Source organism: Bos mutus, chromosome 13, assembly GCF_027580195.1.
Source record: "Bos mutus isolate GX-2022 chromosome 13, NWIPB_WYAK_1.1, whole genome shotgun sequence".
NCBI classification, from domain to species: Eukaryota; Metazoa; Chordata; class Mammalia; order Artiodactyla; family Bovidae; genus Bos; species Bos mutus.
The window spans coordinates 36,186,449-36,211,445 of NC_091629.1; the positions used below are offsets into that span (position 1 = coordinate 36,186,449).

General features: G+C 40.0%; 1 protein-coding gene across 1 annotated transcript in view; it reads right to left on the reverse strand.

Moving 5' to 3' along the window:
• The window catches only part of ATRN (attractin), a 189,237-nt gene extending 165,909 nt beyond the window's left edge, over positions 1-23,328 (reverse strand). Inside the window, exon 1 of the mRNA XM_005893974.2 lies at positions 22,851-23,328. Coding sequence (XP_005894036.2) covers positions 22,851-23,221 — 371 coding nt within the window. The 5' untranslated portion in view covers positions 23,222-23,328. The remainder of the gene's footprint in view (positions 1-22,850) is intronic.
• Positions 23,329-24,997: the final 1,669 nt, after the last annotated feature.

A 24,997-nucleotide genomic window follows, 5' to 3' on the forward strand; every position in this document is an offset into this window, starting at 1 on the left:
CAGCCAAGTCATCCAAACCACCACAGAGACTCATGAGCTAAATATTCCTTACTGTTATAATGATAATACTGATAATGGTAGTAAAAATTAAAAATTTCATTCCTATCTACTAATCAATTAGGTTTAGCATTAGCAACAAAATTGCAGATCCAGGAGTAAATCCAATAAAAAAAAGTATGTGAGACCATTCTGAAAGAAGTTACAAGAATTTACTTAAAGATATAAAATATACCTAAATAAATGGAAATATAAAGCATGTTCTAGATGAGAAGACTCTATTCATAAAGATGACAAATTTCTCCAGGGTAGTATCAGTATCTGGTGAAATCTGAATTAAAAATCTCAACAAGGATTTTTGTTCAAATAAAAGGAACAAAGGGCTGAAAACAACAAAGGGAAATTTGAAGTTTTATGTAACTAAGGTGTATTTCAAATCTGTATGTGGCAGTAGGGGTAAAGGGAAGTATACTATTATGTAAATGGGACTGGGACAACTGGTTACCAAATAAAAATTATTTATTGTTGTTCAGTCACTCAGTCATGTCTGACTTTTTGAGATCCCACAGACTGTAGCAACCAGGCTTTCCTGTCCATTGTCTCCTGGAACAGCTTGGTCAAACTCATGTCCAATGATTCAGCGACACCATCCAACCATCTCGTCCTCTGTCATCCCCTTCTCCTCCTGCCTTCCATCTTTCCCAGTATCAGGGTCTTTTCTAATGAGTCAGGTCTTCGCACCAGGTGGCCAAAGTACTGGAGCTTCAGCTTCAGCATCAGTACTTCCAATGAATATTCAGGATTGAGTTCCTTTAGGAATGACTGGTTTGATCTCCTTGCAGTCCAAGGGGCTCTCAAGAGTCTTCTCCAACACCATAGTTCAAAACATCAATTCTTTGGCACTCAGCTTTCGTTATGGTCCAACTTGCACATCCATACATGACTACTGGAAAAACCCTAGCTTTGACTATATATACCTTTGTTGGCAAAGTAATGTAATTTTGAGCATTACTTTGCTAGCATGTGAATTGAGTGCAATTGTGCAGTAGTTTGAACATTCTTTGGCACTGCCTTTCTTTGGGACTGGAATGAAAACTAACCTTTTCCAGTCCTGTGGCATTAAGTTACTACAACAAACATAAAATATAAAAATAAACTGCAGGCAGATGAAAGATTAGAGTGAAAAATCAAATATTTTTTAATATTGAGGAAGACACACAGGAAAATATCTTGACAGGGTCGGTAAAGGAAAGGAATTTTTTAATATAACAAAAAAAAGAACAAGCCATAAAAGGAAAAAAAATGATAAAGTGATTACATGAAAATCTAAATTTCTGTTTCAACAGAAATAAGAAAGTTAAAGACAAGCCATAATTGCTGCTGGTAATATAAACTGGCTAAATCTCTATGGAAAGCATTTTGGCAATACCCATCAAAATCTAAAATGCACATATCCTTCTGAAGAAGTAATTTTACTTCTGAGAACTAAACCTAAAGATAGACCCAGGGAATTCCCTGGTGGTCCAGTGGTTAAGAATCTGCCTTACAGTGACACGAGTCAGGGAATTAAGCTACCACATGCCATGGAGCAACTAAGCCACGTGCTGCAAGTAATAAGCCTGTGCCCTCTGAAGCCCACGTGCCACAACTAGAGAGCCCGTGTGCTGCGACTACTGAAGCCTCACACTCCGGAGCCTGTTTGTCTCAACTACTGAGCCCATGCAGCACAACTGGAAAGTCTGCACGGCAACAAAAGATCCCGTGTGACACAATGGAGATCCTGCATGCCACAACTAAGGCCCAATGCAGTCAAATAAATACAGACAGACACACCCCTCCCTCAAAAAGAAAAGATCAGAAATGTGTGAAATGACATGTATACAAGGTCAAACAACACCTTTACACAAATTAAGACACAACCATACAATGGAATACCAACGAAACTTTTTTTCAAATGTGCTAGTACGAAACTAGCTCTAAGATATGCTGTTCAGCGAGGGCAGAGAGGGAAAGCAAAGTACAGAACTGTGACACTGCAGCCTGCAGAAAGGAGACCAAACACAGACAAAAGGAGGCAACAGAGAAATTTAATGAGGGCCTAGAAGAAATGAACAATCAATCAATGATGAACACAATAACTCAAATGAAAAATATATGAGAATGAATCAATAGAAAAATAACTGAGGCAGAAGAATGGATGAGTGAGCTGGAAGAAAGAATGATGACTGAATGAAGAAAGAATGGCAGAAATGACTGCCATGGAGTAGAATAAAGAAAAAAGAATAAAAATATGAGGATGGTCTCAGAGACCTCTGGGGCAACGTTAAATGCACCAACATTAGAATTATAGAGGTCTCTAATTAGAAGAGAAAGAAAAAGGGTCTGAAAAATATTTGAAGACATTGGAGTTGAAACTTCCGTAACATGGGAAAGGAAACAGTTACCCAAGTCCAGCACAGAGAGTCCCAAACAGGATAAACCCAAGGAGAAACATGCCAAGACACAAATCAAACTAACAAAAATTAAATGCAAGTAAAAATATTAAAGCAACAAAGGAAAAGCAACTAATAACATCCAAGGGAATCCTCATAAGGTTAACAGCTGATACTGCAGCAGAAACTCTGCAGGCCAGAAGGAACCAGCACTATATATTTAAAGTAATGAAAGGGAAAAACTTACAACCAAGATTACCCTACTCAGCAAGGATCTCACTCAGATTTACAGAGAAATCAAAAGCTTTACAGACAAGCAAACGGTAAGAAAACTCATCACCACCAAACTAGCTTTACAACAAATGCTAAAGGAACTTATCTAGGCGGGAAAAACTAGAGAAGAAAAAGACCTACAAAAACAAACCCCAAACAATTAAGAAAATGTAATAGCAACATGTGCGTGCATGCTAAGTCATTTCAGTTGTGTCTGACTCTGCGACCCTATGGACTATAGCCCGCCAGGCTTCTCCATCCATGGGATTCTCCAAGCAAGAATACTGGAATGGGTAGTCGTGCCCTCTTCCAGGAGATCTCCACCCAGGGATCAAACCCTCATCTTTTAAGTCTCCTAAATTGCAAGGCAGATTCTTTACCACTAGTGCCACCTGGAAACTCCAATACATACTGATAATTACTTAAAAGTAAATGCTATAATGTTCCAACTGAAAGATACAGATTGGCTAAATGGATACAAAAACAAGACCCATATATATGCTGTCTACAAGAGACACACTTCAGACCCAGGGACATATACATTTTGAAAGTGAGGGGATGTAAAATGTATTCCATGCAAATGGAAATCAAAAGAAAGCTAGAGCAGCAATACTCATATCAGACAAAATAGACTTTAAACTAAAGACAAGAGACAGAGAAGGCAATGGCACCCCACTCCAGTACTCTTGCCTGGAAAATCCCATGGACGGAGGAGCCTGGTGGGCTGCAGTCCATGGGGTCGCTAAGAGTTGGACACGACTGAGCGACTTCACTTTCACTTTCATGCACTGGAGAAGGAAATAGCAACCCACTCCAGTGTTCTTGCCTGGAGAATCCCAGGGACTGGGGAGCCTGGTGGGCTGCCGTCTATGGGGTCACACAGAGTCGGACACGACTGAAGTGACTTAGCAGCAGCAGCAGCAGCAAAGACAAGAGAAAAGGAAGGACATTACATAATGATCAAGGGACCAATCCAAGAAGATATAACAATTATAAATTTTTATAACTGTTATAAAAATTTATTCACCAAACACAGGAGCACCTCAATACATAAGTGCTAACAGCCATAAAGTGAGAAATCAACAGTAACACAATAATAATGGAGGACTTTATAATAGTCCACTTATAACAATGAATAGGCCATCTGGACAGATAACTAATATAGAAACACAAGCCTTAAATGACACATTAGACCAGACAGACTTAATTATTATATACAGGACATTCCATCCAAAAGCAGCAGAATATACTTTCTTCTCAAGTGCACCCAGAATATTCTCCGGGATAGATCACATCTTGGGTCAGAAATCAAGCCTGGTAAACAAGAAAATTAAAATCATGTCAAGTATCTTTTCCAACCACAACACTATGAAGTTAGAATTACCGGGAAAAAAAAAACTGTAAAAAAAAACACAAACACATGGAGCCTAAATAATATGCTGCTAAATAACCAAGAGATCACTGAAGTAATCAAAAGGAAATAAGTATCTAGAAACAAATGACGGTGAAAACACAAAAACCCAAAGCCTATGGGATGCAGCAAGAGCAGTTTTAATAGGAAAATTTATAGCAATACAATCCTACCTCAAGAAACAAGAAAAATCTCAAATAAACAACCTTACCTTACACCTAAAGCTACTAGAGAAAGAACAACAACAAAGTTAGTAGAAGGCAAGAAATCATAAAGATCAGAGTAGAAATAAATAAAACAAATGAAGAAAACAAAAGCAAAGATCAGTGAAACTAAAAGCTGGTCCTTTGAGAAGACAAAACTGATAAACGTTAGCCAGACTCATCAGGAGAGAGAGAATTAAAATTAATAAAATTAGAAATAAAAAAGGACAAGTTACAACTGACACTATAGAAATACAAAGGATAGTAAGAGCCTATTAATACAAGCAACTATATGTCAATAAAATGGACAATCTGGAAGAAATGTACAAATTCTTAGAAAAGTACAACCTTCTGGACTTCCCTCATGGTTCAGTGGTTAAGAATCTGCCTAACAACGCAGGGGACATAGGTTCAATAACTCATCCCAGAATATTCTACATGCCAAGGGGCAACGAAGCCCATGTGCCACAACTACTAGAACAGCAGTCCAGAGCCCACAAGCCACAATGACTGAGTTTGTGTGCCTCAGCTACTGAAGCCAGCACACCCTAGAGGCCTGTGCTCCAGAAAAAAGAAGCCACCATGATGAGAAGTCCACGCACCACAAATGAAGAGTAGCCCCTGCTTGCCACAACTAGAGAAAGTCCACATGCAGCAAAAAGGACCCAGTGCAGTCAAAAAAAAAGTACAACTTTCCAAGACTGAACCAGAAAGAAACAGAAAATATGAACAGACCAATCACAAGTAATGAAATCGAAACTGATTAAAAAGCCTTTCAACCAACAAAACTCCAGGACCAAATGGCTTCACAGGCAAATTCTATTAGGTTGGTACAAAAGTAATTGTGGTTTCAGACTGTGAATTTTAAATCATTATAACTAGGCTCAAACATATCTTTATTAATCAAAATAGGAACCCTTACAATCAACACATTTTTGTCAATGAGAAATAAATTTTTGCTTATTCATGTAGCATAAAAACCTGTGCGTCAGGATTCAACTCTTGGAAAGCATTTTCTGCCTCCTGCTGGTTGTGCAAGCATTTTCCCTGCAAAAAAGTTGTCAAGATGCTTGAAGGAGTGATAGTCAACTGGCGAGAGGTCAGGTGAATACAGCAGATGAGGCAAAACTTGAAAGACCAATTCATTCAACTTTTGAAGTGAAGGTTGTGCAATGTGTGGTCAGGCACTGTCATGGAGAAAAACTGGACCCTCTCTGTTAACCAATGCTGGCTGCATGCACTGCAGTTTTCGGTGCATCTGACTGATTTGCTGAGCATACTCTCAGGTGTAATGGATTCAAATAGCTTATCAGATCAGATGGGCAGCAGACCACCAAACAGTGACCATGACCTTTTTTGGGTGCAAGTTTGGCTTTGTGAAGTGCTTTGGAGCTTCTTCTCAGTCCACCACAAGCTGGTCATCGCAGGCTCTCATATAAAATCCACTTGTCATTGCATATTACAATCTGATCAAGAAATGGTTCATTGTTGCATAGAATAAGAGAAGACAATAATTCAAAATGGTATTTTTGATTTCCAGTCAGGTCATGAGGCACCCACATATCGAGCTTTTTCACCTTTTCAATTTGCTTCAAATGCCAAATGACCATAGAATGGCAGTTGTTGAGTTCTTTGGCCACTTCTCGTATAGTTGTAAAAGGATCAGCTTTGATGACTGGTCTCAATTGGTTGTTGTCAACTTCTGATGGCTGGCCACTGTGTTCCTCATCTTCAAGGCTCTGTCTCCTGTGCAAAACTTCTAGATCCATTTTCAACTCAAATAAAAAAATTGCTCGAATTTGCTTTTTGTCTAAAATCATTTCTGTAGTCTAAAATAAATATAAAATAAACAGCAAGTAATAACCAAAACAACATAAAGGGGGAAATGTGCATTAAAAAGATTTATAATACAACCACATTTATTTAAGAATGTATTCCAATATCAAATGGCAAAGTTCAAAAATGCAAATCCACAATTATGTTATCACCAACCTAATGGCAAACATTTAGAGAAGAGTTAACACCTACCCTTCTCAAACTCTTCCAAAAAACTGCAGAGGAAGGAACAAGCTCACTGTACAAGGCTATGATCACCCTAATATCAAAACCAGACAAACATATCACACAGAAAAAGAAAACTGCAAGCCAATGTCACTGATGAACACACACACAAAAATCCTTAACAAATTATTACTAGCAAACTAAATCCAACGATACATTGAAAGGATCATACACAATTATCAAGTGGGATTTATTCCAGGGATGCAAACATTCTTCAATATATGCAAATCAATGTGATACACTATAATAACAAATTTTAGAAAAAAAATATGATTATCTCAACAGGTGCAGAGAAAGCTTTTTGTCAAAATTCAACACCCATTTATAACAAAAACTCTTCAGAAAGTGGGCATAAAAGGACACTACCTTAACAAAATAAAGCCCATGTGTGACAAACCCACAGCAAACATCATTCTTGATGAAAAACTGAAAACATCTCCTCTAAGATCAGGAACAAGACAGTGGGGTCCACTTTGCCACTATTATTCAACATAGTTTTGGAAATCTTACCCATGGCAATCATTGAGAAAAAGAAATAAAATGAATCCAGATTAGAAAAGAAGTAAAACTATCACTGTTTGTAGATGACATGATACCATACATAGAAAATCCTAAAGCTGCTACCAGAAGATTACTAGAGATCATCAATGAATCTGGTAAAGTTTCAGTATAAAAAAATTAATACACAGAAAGAGGAATTAAGGAAACAATCCCACTTCCCACTACCACAAAAAGAGCAAAATACCTAGGAATAAACCTACCTCAGGAGGCAAAAGACTTGAATGCAGAAAACTGTAAGATATTGATGAAAGAAATCTAAAACAACACAAACAGATTGAGAAATATACCAAGTTCTTGGATTGGAAGAATAAATATTGTGAAAATGACTATATTACCAAAGCAATCTACAATGCAATCCCTATCAAATTACCAAAGTCATTTTTCACAGAATTAGAACAAAAAATTTTACAACTAGTATGGAAACACAAGAGACCCCAAATAGTCAAAGCAATCTTGAGAAAGAAAAGCAGAGCTGGAAGAATCAGGCTCCCTGCCTTCACACTATATTACAAAGCTACAGTAATCAAGAGACCATGGTACTGGCACAAAAAAAGAAAATAGATCAATGGAACAGGACAGAATGCCCAGTGATAAACCCATACATGTATGGTCACCTAATCTATGACAAAGGAGGCAAGGATATACAATGGAGAAAAGACAGTCTCTTCAGTAAGTGGTGCTGGGGAAACTAGACAGCTACATGTAAAAGAATGAAATTAAAACAGTTTTCTAATATCATACACAAAAACAAACTCAAAATGGATTAAAGACCTAAATGTAAGGCTAGATAGTATAAAACTTTTAGAGAAACACATAGGCAGAACATTCTTTGACATAAATCAGCAAAATCTTTTTTGACCTACCTCCTAGAGTAATGAAATAAAACAAAAACAAGTGCACCCTGATTAAACTTAAAATCTTTTGCACAGCAAAAAAAACCATAAACAAGATGAAAAGACAACCCACAGAATGGGAGAAAATATCTGCAAAGCACTGACAAGGGATTTACCTCCAAAATATACAAACAACTCATGCAGCTCAATATCAAAAAAATAACTCAATCCAAAAATGAGTGGAAGACCTAAATAGACATTTCTCCAAAGACATACAGTTGACCAACAAACACATGAAAAGATGTTCAACATCACTAATATTACAGAAATGCAAATCGAAACTACAATAAGGTATCACCTCACACAGGTCAGAACAGCCATCATCAAAAAATCTACAAACAATAAATGCCAGAGAGGATGTGAAGAAAGGGGGATCATTTTACACTGTCGGTGGGAATGTAAATTGATACAGTTACTAAGGAGAATAGTACAGAGGTTCCTTAAAAAAACTAAAAATGTAACTACCACATGACCCAGCAATCCCACTCCTGGGGACATAATTATAGAAAAGTGAAAGTGAAAGTCGCTCAGTCCTGTCCAACACTTTGTGACCCCATGGTCTGTATAGTCCATGGAATTCTCCAGGCCAAAATGCTGGAGTGGGTAGTTCAAAAAGATATATGCACTCCAATGTTCACTGCACTATTTACAATAGCCAGGATATGGAAGCAACCTAAATGTCCATCAACAGAGGAACAGATAAAGAAGATGTGGTACTCTTCAATGGAATATTACTCACCCATAATAAAGAATTAAATTGGGTCCTTTGCAGAGATGTGGATTGACCTAAGGGCTTCCCTGATAGCTCAGTTGGTAAAGTATCCACCTGCAATGCAGGAGACCCCGGTTCAATTCCTGGGTTGGGAAGATCTGCTGGAGAAGGGATAGGCTATCCACTCCAGCGTTCTTGGGCTTCTCTTGTGGCTCAGCTGGTAAAGAATCCACCCACAATGCGGGAGAGCTGGGTTCGATCCCTGGGTTGGGAAGATCCCCTGGAGAAAGGAAAGGTTACCCACTCCAGTATTTTGGCCTGGAGAATTCCATGAACTGTATAGTCCACGGGGTCCCATGCTGTATAGCCCATGGGACTGACCTAGAGATTGTCACAAAGAGCCAAGTAAGTCAGAAAGAGAAAAATAAATACCACATATTAATGCATATATGTGGAATCTAGAAAAAAGATGGTCTCACTTGCAAAGCAGAAACAGACACACAGATATAAAGAACAAATGCATGGATACGAAAGAGGAGGTGGGGTGGGATGAATCAGGAGACTGGGATTGATGATATATACACTACTATGTATAAAACTGATAGCTAATGAGAATCTACTGTATCACACAGGAGAAAACTAAACAAAGATGATTAACAGATTTGAAACTTCTGTATATCAAAAAGCATTATTAAGGTTGTTCTTAAGAAAAACAAGAAACAAAATGAGGCGAAATTATTTGCAAATCATGTATCTGACAAGGGTCTAATATCCAGAACATATAAAGAACTCTTACAACTCATCAATAAAAAGACAAATAGTTTAAAAGGCAATGTAATCGAGTGGACATTTTTCCAAAGAAGATATACCAATGGTCACAGAGGCACATGAAAAGATACTAAGAACCAATACTCATTAGGGAAATATAAATCAAAACCACAATGAGATACCAGTTATACTCACTAAGATGGCCATTCACTCATTTATACAAATAATTTTATAACAATAAATGAATAAATGAGTGAATGAATGTGTGAATAAAACCTCAGAAAATAAGTATTGATGAGAATGTGGAGGAAATGCAACTTTCACGTAGTGCTATTAGAAATGCAAACTGTTACAGTTGCTATGAAAAAGTTTGGCTCTCCTCAAAAACTAAACATCAATTTACCATATGACCCAGCAATTCCACTGCTAGGAAAACACCTAAGAGACATACCCATATATCACCCAAAAACTTATACATGAATGTTCATAGCAACATTATTCATAATAGGTAAAAGGTAGAAACAACCCAAATGTCCATCAACTGATGACTGGATAAATAATACGCGGTATGCATACACTTCAGCCAAAAAAGGAATGATATACTAATATATGATACGACATGGATGAGTCTTGAAAACATTACATTAAGCAAAAGTCAGTCTTTTACCACATACGATAACATTTACATGAAATGTCTAGAATAGAAAATCCACAAAGAGCAAGTAGATTGTGGTTGTCTCAGCACTGGGAGGAAGGAGGATCAGGAGTGACTGCTAAAAGGGTTTCTATTTGGCACAATGAAAATATTCTGGAATAAGATAATGATGATGGCTGCACTACTTTATGAATATACTAAAAATAATATAATTGTACACTTTAAAATGGTGAGTTTTATCCACTTATCAGATAAGTGGACAGAATTCATAATGCAGATAGAAAAAACTGTATAGAATTAGGTAAAAAAGGGCAGGGAGGGGACAGTGCAAAATCGACTGTCAAAGAAGATCCTACATGTGTATTTTTACTTATTTATTTTACATACGTATTTTTAAAAAGAATGAGAAAGGTTAACAAAGTGGTATAAAATTTGCATGTGCCAAATAAATTTTGCAAAGTAATATAATGGGGTTTTTTTCAGTAACTCTATAATACACCAGAAATTATATTCTTGGCAACTACATAAAGCCATTTTTTAAAAAATGATGTATGTCAACTGTACATCAACCTAAAAGTATTCAAGGAAGTAAACAGAAGTTTTCAGTTATTTTGGTGGTGCTTCAAAAGTATGAAAACTCTAGAGAAAAACCATACATACACAGGTATACAAAAAGATATGTAAAAAATGTTCATTGTAGCACTATTGGTAACAGCACAAGATGATAAACTCTAAATATCCAGCAGCTGAAAAACATATAAATAAATGGGAATTCTGTAATGCAAATAGCTATGAAATCAACTAGAACTACTTTTATCAACACAAACATCTCAAAAGCATAGAAAAACTAGGTTGGCGGCAAGAAGTTATAGAATGACTACTTTATAAAGTTTGAAAACGTGATTTTATTTTTGGAAACAAGACACTGTGTGTGTGCATGTATATATATGTGTATTTGTGCATCTGTAGTGAAAAAGCAACATGCAAGAGAAATAAACATCAACTTCACTGCACTAGTTACCTCTGGGGAGAGTTAAGGTAAACAGAATTAGGGAGGAGTAATATAGTGACCCTGGTGCTATCTATAATATTTTATATCATATAACATTTATTATTATACGAAGAAAATTCAGAAGAGCTAGGTTGCAGGCACATAGATGCTCATTTTATTTTTCTTTGTATCTCTTCCATAGGCTGGACCGTAAGGAAGGCAGAGAGCCAAAGAACTGATGCCTTCAAACTGGTGCTGGAGAAGACTCCTGAGAGTCCCTTGGACAGCAAGGAGATCAAACCAGTTAACCTCAAGGGAAATCAACCCTGAATACTCACTGGAAGCACTGATGCTGAAGCTGAAGCTCCAGTATTTTGGAGCTTGATTGATGTGAACAGTCAATTCATTGGAAAAGTCCCTGATGTTAGGAAAGATTGAGGGCAGAAGAAGAAGAGGGCATCAGAGGATGAGGTGGCTGGATGGTGTCACTTATGCAATGAACATGTACTTGAACAAACTTTGGAGACGGTAAGGGACAAGGAGGCCTGGCATGCTGCAGTCCATGGGTTCGCAAAGTCAGACACAACTGGGCGACTGAACAAGAGACACATAAAACATGATGCTGCGGCCAGTGCAGCAGGTAGGGACTGAAAGTGGTCAACATAGCTTGGGAAAAAGAAACTAGAGACAGAATTAAAGTTTTAAAGATGGGACCGGGGGACTCAAGACCTCTTGGATGAAGAGTCCTGTTCCTCAGAGCCACATCACCTTTATTTAGTATCTTGGCAAGCAAAAAGTATCCATTGTGCTACGATGAAGTCAGCCTCCTGTGCCCCGGTCACGTCTCCCATTTTATTGATTAAACTATCTTTGTAATTCTCTTGTACAAGGGCTATCACCTAGCTGGAGGTCATAGACTCCATACGCCTTGGGAAAACATCTTAGTGTGTGCACAAGCAGCATTCTGAACTTGCGCTGCCCGGCATTCCAAGGTCCAAACTATGCTCTTCGTTAGCTCAGCAGGGTATGACGACCCCAACTAATCAACCCAATGGACTTTTACTTGGGTTATGCAGTGTTGCTATATTTTGCTTTTATTCTTTCCCCTTTGTGATTTTCTCACAGCTTAGCCAGAGCAACAGGCAGCTGACTACTAACCGCTGCCATGTGATGTTTAAACATATGTTAGGAAAGGGTATGAAATGATCTAATTCTGCAAATTTGCTTCAAGATAATATTGCTAAACCTTCTGATCAAAATCCTTGTGAAACTTTGCAAGATGTCTCCAATATTTGAAAAACCAATGTGAAAGGGGAAAATTAAGTGACAATTACCACAGCTTGGCCTTTTCATTAAATTTGGAAAAACCATCCACACAGGAAGTATGCTATTTGTAAAGGAATGCTTACAAACAGCTATTACAAACTACTATCATTTTATCATACCAAAAAAAATTCTAAAAAATAATTTTAAAGCACAAGTGCATGAATAACAAACATGACAGGAAAGTTGTGTATTCCTGAAGCATAAAGCAGAGCCAAATACATCTGATCCCCAAATTAAATGTCACTTTTTACTCATCTATAAATAATGTTTTTCCTTACTCAATTAACTAAAAATACATTAAACAACATGTATCCACATGTTAAAGAGGGGAAAGTCAAATTTTTCTTTTTATATTATGAATATCATTACAAGCTGTGTTCAAAATGCATGTTATAACCTTTAATAGGAAATTACTTTTAACTCCATTTAAAATCATCTTGTCAAAAACAGGATACATTTTTTAATGTATCATTAAGATAGTCTACAAGATTATACATTTTTGTAAAAGGATCTGTGGATCAGAAACTATAGGAAACACTGGTCCAGAGATTACTTTTGCATCCTTTAACAGTACCTGACACAATTTCAGCCTCTAATGCTTACAGACTTATTAGTAAACAAATTAGAAAATTCTTAATTAGAATGCAAAAAGGACCAAGAGGAATTAATTGGAAAATTCATTCAACTTAATAACTGTACACTGTTAATGTCAAATTCTAAAAAATGAAGAGGCAATTCAGCCATAACTAAAATTAACTTCTATAAGACTAAGAGAATAAACATGTAAGTATATAACCTGTAAAACATGTAAAAATGTAAATAAATAGCCTGAATTAAGGTTCACTCAAAATGTACTAAAAAAAAAAAACTTAAGGAATTAAAAACCAAAAGGATAAAATCAAACCAGAGACTCACATGTTTTAAAAAAGGCAATTAAAAGTATATGACACTAATAAAATGAGGAAAAAGAAAAAAGCAAGACAAATAAAAGAAAGTCACTCTGAAGGGGAAAAATTAGAAAATGTCAGGCTAATAACAAAGGGCCAGTCTAAAAGTACAGGGAGAAAAGGAAAAAATAGAAGGAAGAAAATAAAAAAAAATTAGTATATAGTATATGAGGGAGAAGGCAATGGCACCCCACTCCAGTACTCTTGCCTGGAAAATCCCATGGATAGGGGACCCTGGTAGGCTGCAGTCCATGGGGTCACTAAGAGTCGGACACGACTGAGCGATTTCACTTTAACTTTTCACTTTCATACATTGGAGAAGGAAATGGCAACCCACTCCAGTGTTCTTGCCTGGAGAATCCCAGGGACTGGGGAGCCTGGTGGGCTGCCGTCTATGGGGTCACACAGAGTCGGACACGACTGAAGCGACTTAGCAGTAGCAGCAGCAATAGTATATGAATAAGAGTCACTTATGCCAAAATATATCTGGGAAATCACTGAAAATGGTAAAGAATATAAATGAGAAACAAATTAAATGAATTTCTAGATACAATTATTTTGGAAAGTACAACCACAATTTCATTTTAGTTTTAGAAACAAGATTGTGTTTAAAGAGAAAACTTAATGATTTCTGTTCAACCATGGTACAAATTTATTAAATTAGTCATAATTAGTAAAAACTATGTGATCATAAACATAGTCTGGTTTTTTCCTGTATATTTATCTGTCTTCTATACTGTAGTAAATGCATTTGCCTATCTTAGGAACTTTTCACAGAGGTAAAGTTTAAATGACAGATACTTGCTTTCAAACATGTCATAATTTGTGTGTGTGTGCTCAGTCACTAAGTTGTTTCCAACTCTTTTCGACCCCCTGGACTGCAGTCCACCAGGCTCCTCTGTCCACGGGATTTTCCAGGCAAGAACACTAGAGTAGGTTGCCATTTCCTCCTCCAGGGGATCTTCCTAACCTAGGGATCAAGCCTGCATCTCCTGTATCTTCTGCATTGGCAGGTGGATTCTTTACCACTGAGCCACCTGGAAAGCCCCTGTCATAACTCAGGCAATTATACTAAGACATTCTTGCTAAATTTTTCATTTTACTCAATGAACATGTTTTTACCTATTCATCTAAATAAAACTCTTCTAGGAATTAGCCAAAATTTTAAAGGTCTATTATTTAAGTATTTTACATAAAGTTTTCACCCAAAAACTTCACATAACATAAGCACATATTTTGTTGCCTCCTCCCATGATCCTATCTGTTTTCCCTGTCACAAAATCAAGACATTAATAACTGCCATTCAGTGACTTGGCTTTACTACACTTAATCAACACAGGGCAGTTCTAACTGCAGTAACCTCAACGTTCCACATAGTGGGCCACTCACGGAATGCATTTCTGATAAAAACTGGGGACCAGCATCTCATTACATGATACAATATTTCCCAGACCATTCTCAACTTTCATCATCAACACTTACTGAGTGTTCACCAACAGCAGGTTCTACAAATATGCAGGGGCGTCACTGTCCTCACCTGCCCGCTACTGGATCCATTTTCTGGTGACATTATGTGTATTTTCTTTTCTCCTTTCCCTTCTCAGCTCATACCATCTAACGGAGTTGGACCTCAACCCCCATCTCCAGGAGGTACTCAACTCAGGTCTGATTGGTCAGAACATTCCCAGGACCTGAGCCACAGTGACTGCTTCAGTAAAGGACAAGTGAGACTCTCACCCCTCCTTATCTGTTACATGCTCCTAAGGAAGAGCTACTCTTTTCTAGTTTGATCTAGCTTTTGGAGACATCACATGAAGAAAGCCTGCCTGCAAGTGAGGCCAGTAAAGAGGCAAGGAGAGAGACTAACTGGTTGCCTGGATTTAGCCACATACGAAGCCAACAATATTCCCTGGACTTTTCTGTCTTATAAATCAATAAATCTCTCCTCTTTTTCTCTCAAGTTTGGCTGAGTTGGACATCTGTCAAAAATAGAATTCTGACAGAAAGTGTATCCAATACAATTCACAAATAGAGTGACAATTAATGAGCCTTTGAATGTGAAACTAGGTTTTAAAAAAAAGCTGAAGTATAGGACAGTGAGAACAGCCTGATCCTGAGCTGGAAGTTGGCAATCCCAGTTATGCAGAATCAAACAAGTTAAAAACAATGCCTTTGGTAACTTAGGGTTTGCATCATGTACCCAACATGATTGGAACATTGGGAGACTCAGCATTAAAAAGTCAGTAATTGAGACCATGTTATCAAGTTCAAGAGGATAAGGCCCAGGTAGGGGTGAAATAGATGAAGGGAATTTAAAGTTACAAACACCTAGTTATAAAATAAGCCACAGGTATGCAATTTATGGGGCTTCCCAGGTATTTCAGTGGTAAAGAATCCACCTACCAATGCAGGAAGATGCGGGAGATGTGGGTTTGATCCCTGGGTTGGGAAGATTCCCTAGAGGAGGAAAAGGCAACCCACTCCAGTATTCCTTCTTGGAAAACTCCATGGACAGACAAGACTGGTGGCCTGCAATCCATGGGGTCTCAAAGAGTCAGACATGCTAAGCCACGGAGCAAGCATGCATATAATAAACAGCATAAGGAATATGGTCAATAATACTGTAGTAACTTTGTATGGGAACAGTTACTAGACCTATCATAGTGATCTTGATACTAACTTAATATTGTACATAAACTATACCTCAATTAAAAAACAAAAACAGGGAATATCAGTGGTGGTCCAGTGGTTAGGACTCCTCACTTTCACTGCCAATAGTAAGGATTTGATCCCTGATCAGGGAATTAAGATACTGCAAAGTGCACAACACAGCTTGGAATAGAATGGAATATACAAAACAAGAGGATAAAGCCCAAACTCCTTTGTGTGGAATATAAAGACTTCAACGAGGACTTCCCTGGTGGTTCAGAGGTTAAGAATCTGCCTGCCCATATGAAAGACACACGGAGTCAGCCTCTGGTCCAGAACTAAGATCCCACATGCCACAGGGCAACAAAGCCCGTGAACCACAACTATTGAACCTGCATTCCAGAGCTCAAACACCGCAACTCCTGAGCCCACGTGCTGCAACTACTGAAGCCCATGAACTCTAGAGCCGCAACAAGAGAAACCATCACAATGAGAAGCTTGTGCACCGCAATCAGAAAGCAGCCCCTGCTCACCACAACTGGAGAAAGCCCTCAGGCAGCAACAAAGAACCCATGCACCACAATGAAGACCCAGCACAGTCAAAAATAAACAATTAATTAATTTTAAAACATACTTTAATGATCTGGCTTATGTCCCTCTGTATATTAGGGATTATTCTATATTATAAGGGATAGGAAATCTAAATCTGACTTAAGAAAAATGTGGCCTGTAGTACCTCATAAAACCAAAAAGTGCAGCTTCAGTCAAGGATTTATCCAGAGATTCAGAATATCATCAGGTCTCCAGCTCCATTGTTCTACCATCTCCTCGCTTCTAGGAACTGCACTGACCTCAAGTGGGCTCTAATCACAACAGCAATGCTAGCTATAATAGTTCCAGGCCCTATGTCCTCACCACACGAACAGAAGACAGCAACACATCTCCTTCATAAACGCCCACAGAAGAAGACAGGTCTCCAGCAAAAGTCCTGAGATTCACTCTGACTGAGTCACCTTAGGTCACATGTCTACTTCAAAACAATCACCAAAGTCAGAGACTGGCACGCTCTGATGGCTTAGCCTAGGTCAAGGATGCACCTTGAAGCTGGAGGTGACTGAGAAGGGAAAACCAATTACACTTTTCAATCTCACACCCTTCCATTGTATCTCTTACAAGTTATGCTCCAGTGACATCCATTTATGTTGAGTTCTCTAAGTGTTGTGAGTTGAACTATGCCACTGCAAAGGATATGTTGAAGTCCTAACCACACCATACCTGTGAACATGACCTTATCTGGAAACAGGGCCTTTGCAGATTTACTTAAGAGAATGTCATATTCCTACATCTAATATGACTGGTATCCTTATAAGAAGAGAAGAGACCTACAGGGAGAGTGCCATGTGAGAAGGAAGTGATGGAAGCAGAAACTGAAGAGACTCATCTACAAGCCAAGGAATGCCAAGCATTGTTGGCAATTTCAGAAGCTAAGAGAAAAGGGGAACAAATTCTCCCTTGGAACCATAAGAGGCAGCATCACCCTGTCAACATGATTTCAGGCTTCTGAACTCCAGAACTGGGAGAGATTAAATTTCTGATGTTTTAAGTCGCCCAGTTTATAGTACTTTGTACCACAACCTTAGAAAACTAACACAACAAATAAGAATAGTCCATGATTCTCGGACTTTGCACAAACTCTTTGCTCCTTCTGGAGTGTCCTCCCCCAGATTGTCTATTTACACTAAACTTCTCAGATCTGCCCAAATGTTCTCTGTGACACTTTCCACCAGAACCCACAGCACAGTTAGTCTCTCCACCACACAATAGTCCAGCACCACATATTGCCCACATTTATATTATTAAATTGTAAAAGCCTGTGCACATAGCTAACAATATCAATGCTTCAGAATTATGAGCTCTTCAAGGGGAAAGCAAGACTTGATTCTAACCCACCTTCACAGCCTCAAGTCAGGGCACAGTATCTAACATGTAGTGATCAATCGGAAGCTACTTATGAATTGAACAGGCCGATGGCTCATCTCAAAAGAAAACAAGCATGATTTCAGAGAATTGGCTATTCTAGATTATAGAGAACTGAAGATGGGCCTTGAGGTAGAATCTAGATAATAAAGAAGAAAAGAAAGAATGTGGGGATAGAGATGAAGAGGGGTGATGAATTTAGCAAATATGCAGAAAAACTATTACAAAGTAGAAAGGTTGGGTTAGGGAAAAGGGGTTATATGTAAAGCATTTGAGGGCCTTCTGCTGAGGGTCATTTTACAGATAATGGAGTTAAAAAAAAAAAAGAAAAACATTTCTGACCAAGACAGCAACACAAGTTCTCAGGGGATTATATGACACGGGGTAGAATGGATTCCAGAGGTGCAAGAAACCAACCAGAGTGCAACAGAGGCAGGTCAGCAATGAGACGAAGGGCCAGGTGCGCTAGGGTGGAGTAGAAAGAACAGAAAGGAACACATTTCTAAGACTTTAAAGAAGGGAGAAAAACAGAGCAAAAGACTACTCCTAAGTTTTGATCTTTGGTTATCTAAACTAGGATTTGCTACTGAAATAAGAAGTACAAAGGAAAACACTTTTTTTTTTTTTAATGATAACAAGTTTGGTCTTCAATATGGCTCAATGTGAGATAACAGCACAACACCCAATAAAGATGCCCAACAAACAGTGGAAGACAAGACAATGAAATTTAGGAAAAATAAAGACAGAAAGACAAACATGGCAGTCATTCAGGTACATTTCTGAAAGTCGTAATACATATAACTTGAAATCCATATACACAGCAGAATCTCATTCCTTCACTCAACAATAGTTACTGAGCACTATGTCTCAGGCACTGCTCTAGGCTCTGGGAATGTAACCGTGAGCAAAAGAGATAAAAATCCCTGCCCTCATGGGCTTATATTCTACTGCAAAAATTCATCAACATACACTTAGGGCTTCAGATTACTTCCTCTTAGTAATTACCATAAACAAGGTAAGTATTTATTTTACCTTCTTTTTTACCATATTTTATTTTCCAGAATTTTCACTTCACTAGTTAAAAAAGTATATGCATATCCTCAGACCAGTAGCCAGACAGATTCAATGAATTTAATTTTTCTTTTATGCTAGCTTTCTTGTTGTAACAAACCTATTTTCCCTCTTTTGTTTCTCAAAGTGTTGGAGAAGGAAACAGCAACCCACTCCAGTATTTTTGCCTGGAGAATCCCATAGACAGAGGAGCCTGGAAGGCTATATAGTCCATGGGGTTGCAAGAGTTGGACACGACTTAGCGACTAAACCACCACATAAGGTTCTCAATAGGTTATTGTATTCCACCTGCCCAAAAGTTGTATAGCAGGAACTTAAAAGAATTAAATGCATATTAACTTCATAAATGAGCTTAACATCTTTTTTTCTTGAGCTTAACATCTTTACTTTCTAACTTAATGGGATATATTTATCCTCTAAAGAAAAACTTTGATAGTGATATTACAAGTAGAAAAACATGATTACTGAATCACACAAAAATGAATCGAAGTGGCACTGCTCTGGAAATCATCCACAAAAGATTTCATAGTTATTTTTATTAAACTGACACCATTAACCTTATCCTCTGTAATTAATCATTTCTACAGTATCTTACATTTGAAAAAAAATGAACTGACTTTCTAATTACAACCACACAATAATCCAAATTTTAAACAACATCCTCAGAATTATCCTGAAGATTAAACGGTACAATATACATGAAAATGTTTGGCCAGGTCTCTGGCATGTAGTATAGACTCAGTGATAACTTTAGTGAATCTAATCCTATTATTATCTATGTTCTTTTCAATTAATGAAAAAGATCTTACTACAGTAATTGTAATACAGGATTTACAGAACTTAAAGGCTTAAAAAACACACCAACTTGATGCTGACCCAAACCAGAAAAGTATTCATTCTAATGTCTCTTAGGTTAATAACAAAGAAGTCTGTAAGTTAAATCAAGATACAAACTAACATATAATCAAAACCAACATTTCACTCTTCCCCTAAAAAATCCTACAACTAAAAATTTAATGGAAGGTTTTATTAAAGACTATAGACATAAGTTTCTCTTACTTTCAGTTTTTAAAATGCAAATTTCAGAAGCCCACAAAATACAATGAAATTATCAGAATGAAGGTCTTAACTGTTTGCCCAGAAAAGAGCACTGACACTAGCTGGAACCGGCTCCACGGAGCACCCACAACAACCTGGGAAGCCCCTTCACTCTCATATGACACCACCTTAGACAACCTGATCAAGACTGCCTGTTCCCCTCTAAAAGTGGTTCTTTTCCAATCCTCTGACAGTCCTCACGGACACTTGGACCTGCTCTCTCTATATGCAGATGATGCTAACACTTACACCTGTCCCACAGGTGGAAATCCTGAAAGTACTCCATCCTCAGTGTGTGCAAAATTAAACATCTCATATCTGCTCCTCCTGTGTCCCTGCGTCTGTTAATGATATCACCATCCCCTCAATCACCTAAGATAGGGTCTAGTTTTCGTTCCCTCACCATCCCCCTCTCTTCTCAAGAGCAAGCCAGTTTCAAAGAAAGATCAGTCATTCACCTCTATAATACCACCTAGCACCTATCCCTTCCTCCATTCCTACAGTTTATCTTAAGTTTTCATTACTCCTGACCTGACCCACACCAAGGTTCCAATCTAGTTGCCCATTATCTCTCATACTTAAAATGAGTCCACCTTCTCTGAACATTATAGACAGACTGATCTAGCAACATATGTCCCTCCCCACCCTGTGGGCCCCCACTGCCCACTAATGCATCCTAAATTTTCAGAACTTGAAAAATTCCCTTCTGACCCAACTATCCATTCACTTGATCGTGGACGTGCTCAAATTCAAAATGCTTTGGTCCCATCTTCAAAGGCCATTCTTGCTCTGGCTCCAATCTGTAATGACTGTAATGTCATAAAAACAAGATGAATAATGCTATTCTACTGCTCACAGGCTAAAGGTCAAAACTTTCAACCCAACCGACAGGGCTCCACGTGGCCTGGTTCCTGCTCATCCCTTCAGTCTTGCCATGCTTCCCTTTGTTCTCTCTGCTCCAGCCACTTGGCTTTCTATCCATCCTGAAATGATCCCTCTCATCTCCAAGCCTCTGTACACACCGGCCCTTTAGCGGACCACCTCCCATGTAGGTAGTGGGATTTCACCCTTCAGATCGCAACTCAAAAGCCACTTATTCAAACACTAACCTTACTTTTCCAAACTAAATCAAGTCCTCCATTTGCTCCCTTCTCTTCACTTTCATAGCTTTAAGAAAAATGGTAAGAAATTGATTACTACTCACAAACTAGAATGTAAGCTATAGAGCTGGACTGTGTCTGTCTTGTTAACCACTGTAATTTCATAACATAATCCAGAGTTGCCCTCAACAAGTTGTTGTAGATTAATGTAGTTCATGAGCCAGAATTATATTACCCAGAACCCTAAGTAAAGGTACAAGGCTGGCCATACTGTACAAATCTATTTTGAAATCACTTGATTTCTCCATAAACAACAAAGAGCTCATCTCCACAATGGTCTCCAAGTTCCCCTGAAGATATGACATTACAGAGCCTATAATTCTACTGTTCCAAACTTCTCTCTCGCATTTCTCCTCTATATACCCTGGCACTAGAATATTTCACTTCTGGTCTCCACAATTTTGTTTGCATCCTTCGTTCCATCTGGAATTTTTTTTTCCAGCTCCACATTTCCAATCCTACTTATCCTCAAAAGTTCAAAATCAGTGTCATCTCCTCCTCAAAATATCCCTGCATTCCCTCAGCTAATCACACCTTCTCCACTCCTGAATTACCACAGGTTCTCCTTTGCTTCATTCAGGTTTCAGATCAAATGTCACTTCAAATGAGTGCCTTCTCCTAAAGTTACCAACTGGTTATAATTCTCTACCCTGTCTTATTTTCTTGACAGCGTTTACCATAAAACTTATTTTATTTCATCTGTTTACTTCTTAACTGTATGTCTCCCTTCTAGAATGTGAGATCTATGAGAGTAGGGACCCTGTCTGTCTTGTTCTCCATATTTCCCCACTCCTCCACATTTGACATCAAAAATGTCCAGCAAATGTCAGCCAAAGACATGTAGTCCTTATGATTAGGGTTATCTATGCAACAGATTTTTCTCTAGCTATATTCCAAACTCCTTGTGGACCAGACCAAAGTCTGCCTAATCTATTTGTATTATCCAGCAATCCTTGCACAACGAAAGCAAATAATAGTTACTACTAATTAATGAATGATCTCTCCAAGAGGTACTGCCCTGAACCAGGCCAACTCAGAACTCCACATTCTCCAGAAACCAGGGCAAATAGGAACCTCCTTCGACGCCCTCTCCACGACAGACCTTGTTCCAATCGGCCTCCAGTGAGCGTCCAAAAGCTAGTTTCTTTACTTCCTTTAGCCAGTAACCACTGTTTCTTCTATCTCTAGTATCTCACAGTCCAACCCGTTTCCCTTCTATCTCCAGACGACAAATCTCTCCAAGGGCCCTGTGTCTTCAGAGTACCCCACTATCTCCAATAAGTCCAGGAACTCATCAGACCCTGGAGAACGAAGGGATGTTCAAAAGAAGTGTTAAGGTAGGCTGGCTTTCTCACCTTTTCCTTTACCTCGTTTTTTCCGAAAGAGGCCCAGTTTCAGAGATTGGCTTTGATACTCTTCGTAATCGTAAGCTTTCGTCCCACGTAGCTTTCGTCCCTTTGGGGTGCCCCCACCCTTGCCTAGCACCTTTTCAACTTCTAGTACCGAAGACCCCAGGCCAGAGACGAAGATCTTCACGGAAGCAAGTGGTCCTGAAACACGATGGGGCAGCCCTCCTCTCCCCACTTTCTGTGGGGCATCCGCCTCCAGCCTGGGGCCGTCTTGAGCGACCCTTAGCCTCGACCTCCGATACTACCTCCCACTCACCTGAAGCGGCCCCCGCAGTGCTGGCATTGCTCGCCCACCCAGCCGGCGGGGCAGACACACTGGCCGGTGCCAGGGTTGCAGCGGCCGCCGTTGACACAGGGCCGGTCACATTCCTTGGCCTCGGCTGCGGCTGAGCCCGACACCGACGCCGCTGCCGCCGCGGCCTCAGCCGCCCAGGGAAGTAGCAGAAGCGGCGGGAGCAGCAGCAGCAGCAGGCGCCGCCGCCGCCGTGGGAGGCGCAGCCCGGTCCGCAGCCCCGGCCTTCCAGCTCTAGTCGCGTCCCAGTCCCGACACCGCCTGCCGTTCCTGCTCGTGGGCGCCGGTGTCACCACGGTCCTCCTCAGCCTCGCCTCAGTCGCCGCCGCCACCATCTTCCCGGGGCTGAGACGGTGTCCCGTGAACACATATACCCAGACACACACACACACACACCGCACGACCGGCTCAGCTTCGCCTGGCCGTGCGGGGCGGGACTGTGCGGACGGTGGCTCGGGCGGTCAATCCTGAGGGCGGGGCCAGAGCGGCGCGGGAGGCGGGGCCAGGGCGTGCGTGCGTGGGCGGAGCGCGCGGACTAGCGTCATCTGGAACGCGCTTCCCTGAAGGCGGCTCTGTAACGCGACGTGTAGGGCTTAGGGAGTTCTCCCTGCCTCCCTCGACCTTGGTGTCCAGGAGCTCTCGCGGTGTAGTTCTATTCATTCGCTTCGCACGGCCGCGCCTGGGTAGCAGTTCTGAAGCACCCTGTTCCCGTTGGTTGCCCGGAGCCAGTCGCTTCTTAAGCCAAGCCGGCCGAGTTGAGCGCTGCTGTCCAGGGACCCTGGCTCCAATCATCACTCTACCCCAAGTTTCGCTGCGGGGCAGAAGGGACCTAGGAGTCTGAGTCGTGATGTGGTACTAGCTGCGGTACTGAAGGAGTGCTGCGAGCCTCTGCTTTGACCTTTGTAATACAGTGTTAACGAAGCAACACGTGTGTTAAGAACCTATGGTCAGTGAATGCCTAGAACTGAAGACACACAGCAAGGCTTTCCTTGATACAGCCTGATTCAGTAGCAAACCAGACCCCGCACCTTTAATTCGGTAGAGGAAGTTTGGGGTTACCTTGTTCCCCACTGTTTGCCCTCCAATCGAAAGGGCAGCATAAAATTAGGAACTGGAGCCTCCCCCTTTCTGCATCCCGGCCCGCTTTAAACACACAGGTCTGCTCCTAGAGCCCTTCTTGTCAGGTAGTATGTTACTTTGGTAATCCGCAACGAAACATGCCTGCTGGCAGTATAACCTTGTGTGGTCCCCAACCCTGGAATCTGGACGGACCTGTGACTGGATTTAACCAAGAAGAAAGTGGACGAAGTGATGATGGGCACATTCCAGGTCTGAGCCTTAAGAACAACGCAGCAATCCTGATTTTGAGCTCTTGATAGTCCTGAGCTGCAGCTTCTTTTCCACTGTGCCACAAAGAGAGCATTTGGAGGGAAAGTAGGAGCCCAATTAACACCAGGAACTTAGATCCCAGACACAAAAATCTGGTAAATCCATCCCAGCTGCGGGACCAAGTCAATGAAGAAAGAAGCCCTTGTTCCAGCCACCTGGGTGCTTCCACATTACCTAGAACAGAGACAAGTCTTTCCTACTTTGCCTTATCCAAAATCTTGAGAAATTATACACTGGTTTCTGTTTTAAGCCTCCAAGTTTTAGAGAAATTTGTTACTTACCAACAGATAACCAGAACATTGGCTTGTGCTGTGGCAGATACTCCCATGGCAGCTGTCTCAGAGTTTGGGCACCTTGCAGTCCCTAGGAAGCAAAGAAAGGCCCTCGCACACTTTGAAGCGTCTCTTCATAGAGCACAGAATTCTAAAATTCTAGGATGTACCTTATATATCCAGGTCCTGACCTTCCTCATTCTGCATACCCCTGAAGCCTGGTAAAAGCTGAACTGTACAACAGCCCGCTCTCCTCCCACGCATCCCTCCTATTCTTACATGAAACTGGTGCTCAGCCTAGGCCCTAGCACTGGTATTCTGGTTTGTAGGTTGTGTTTTTGCTACAGTGTCCTACATGGGGATAAATATGGATGAGACAGGAAAATGGAATATGTGGCCCTATCATGGGTCAGGCTGACATGCAGCCATGCCTTGGCTTCAGGAAGCAAT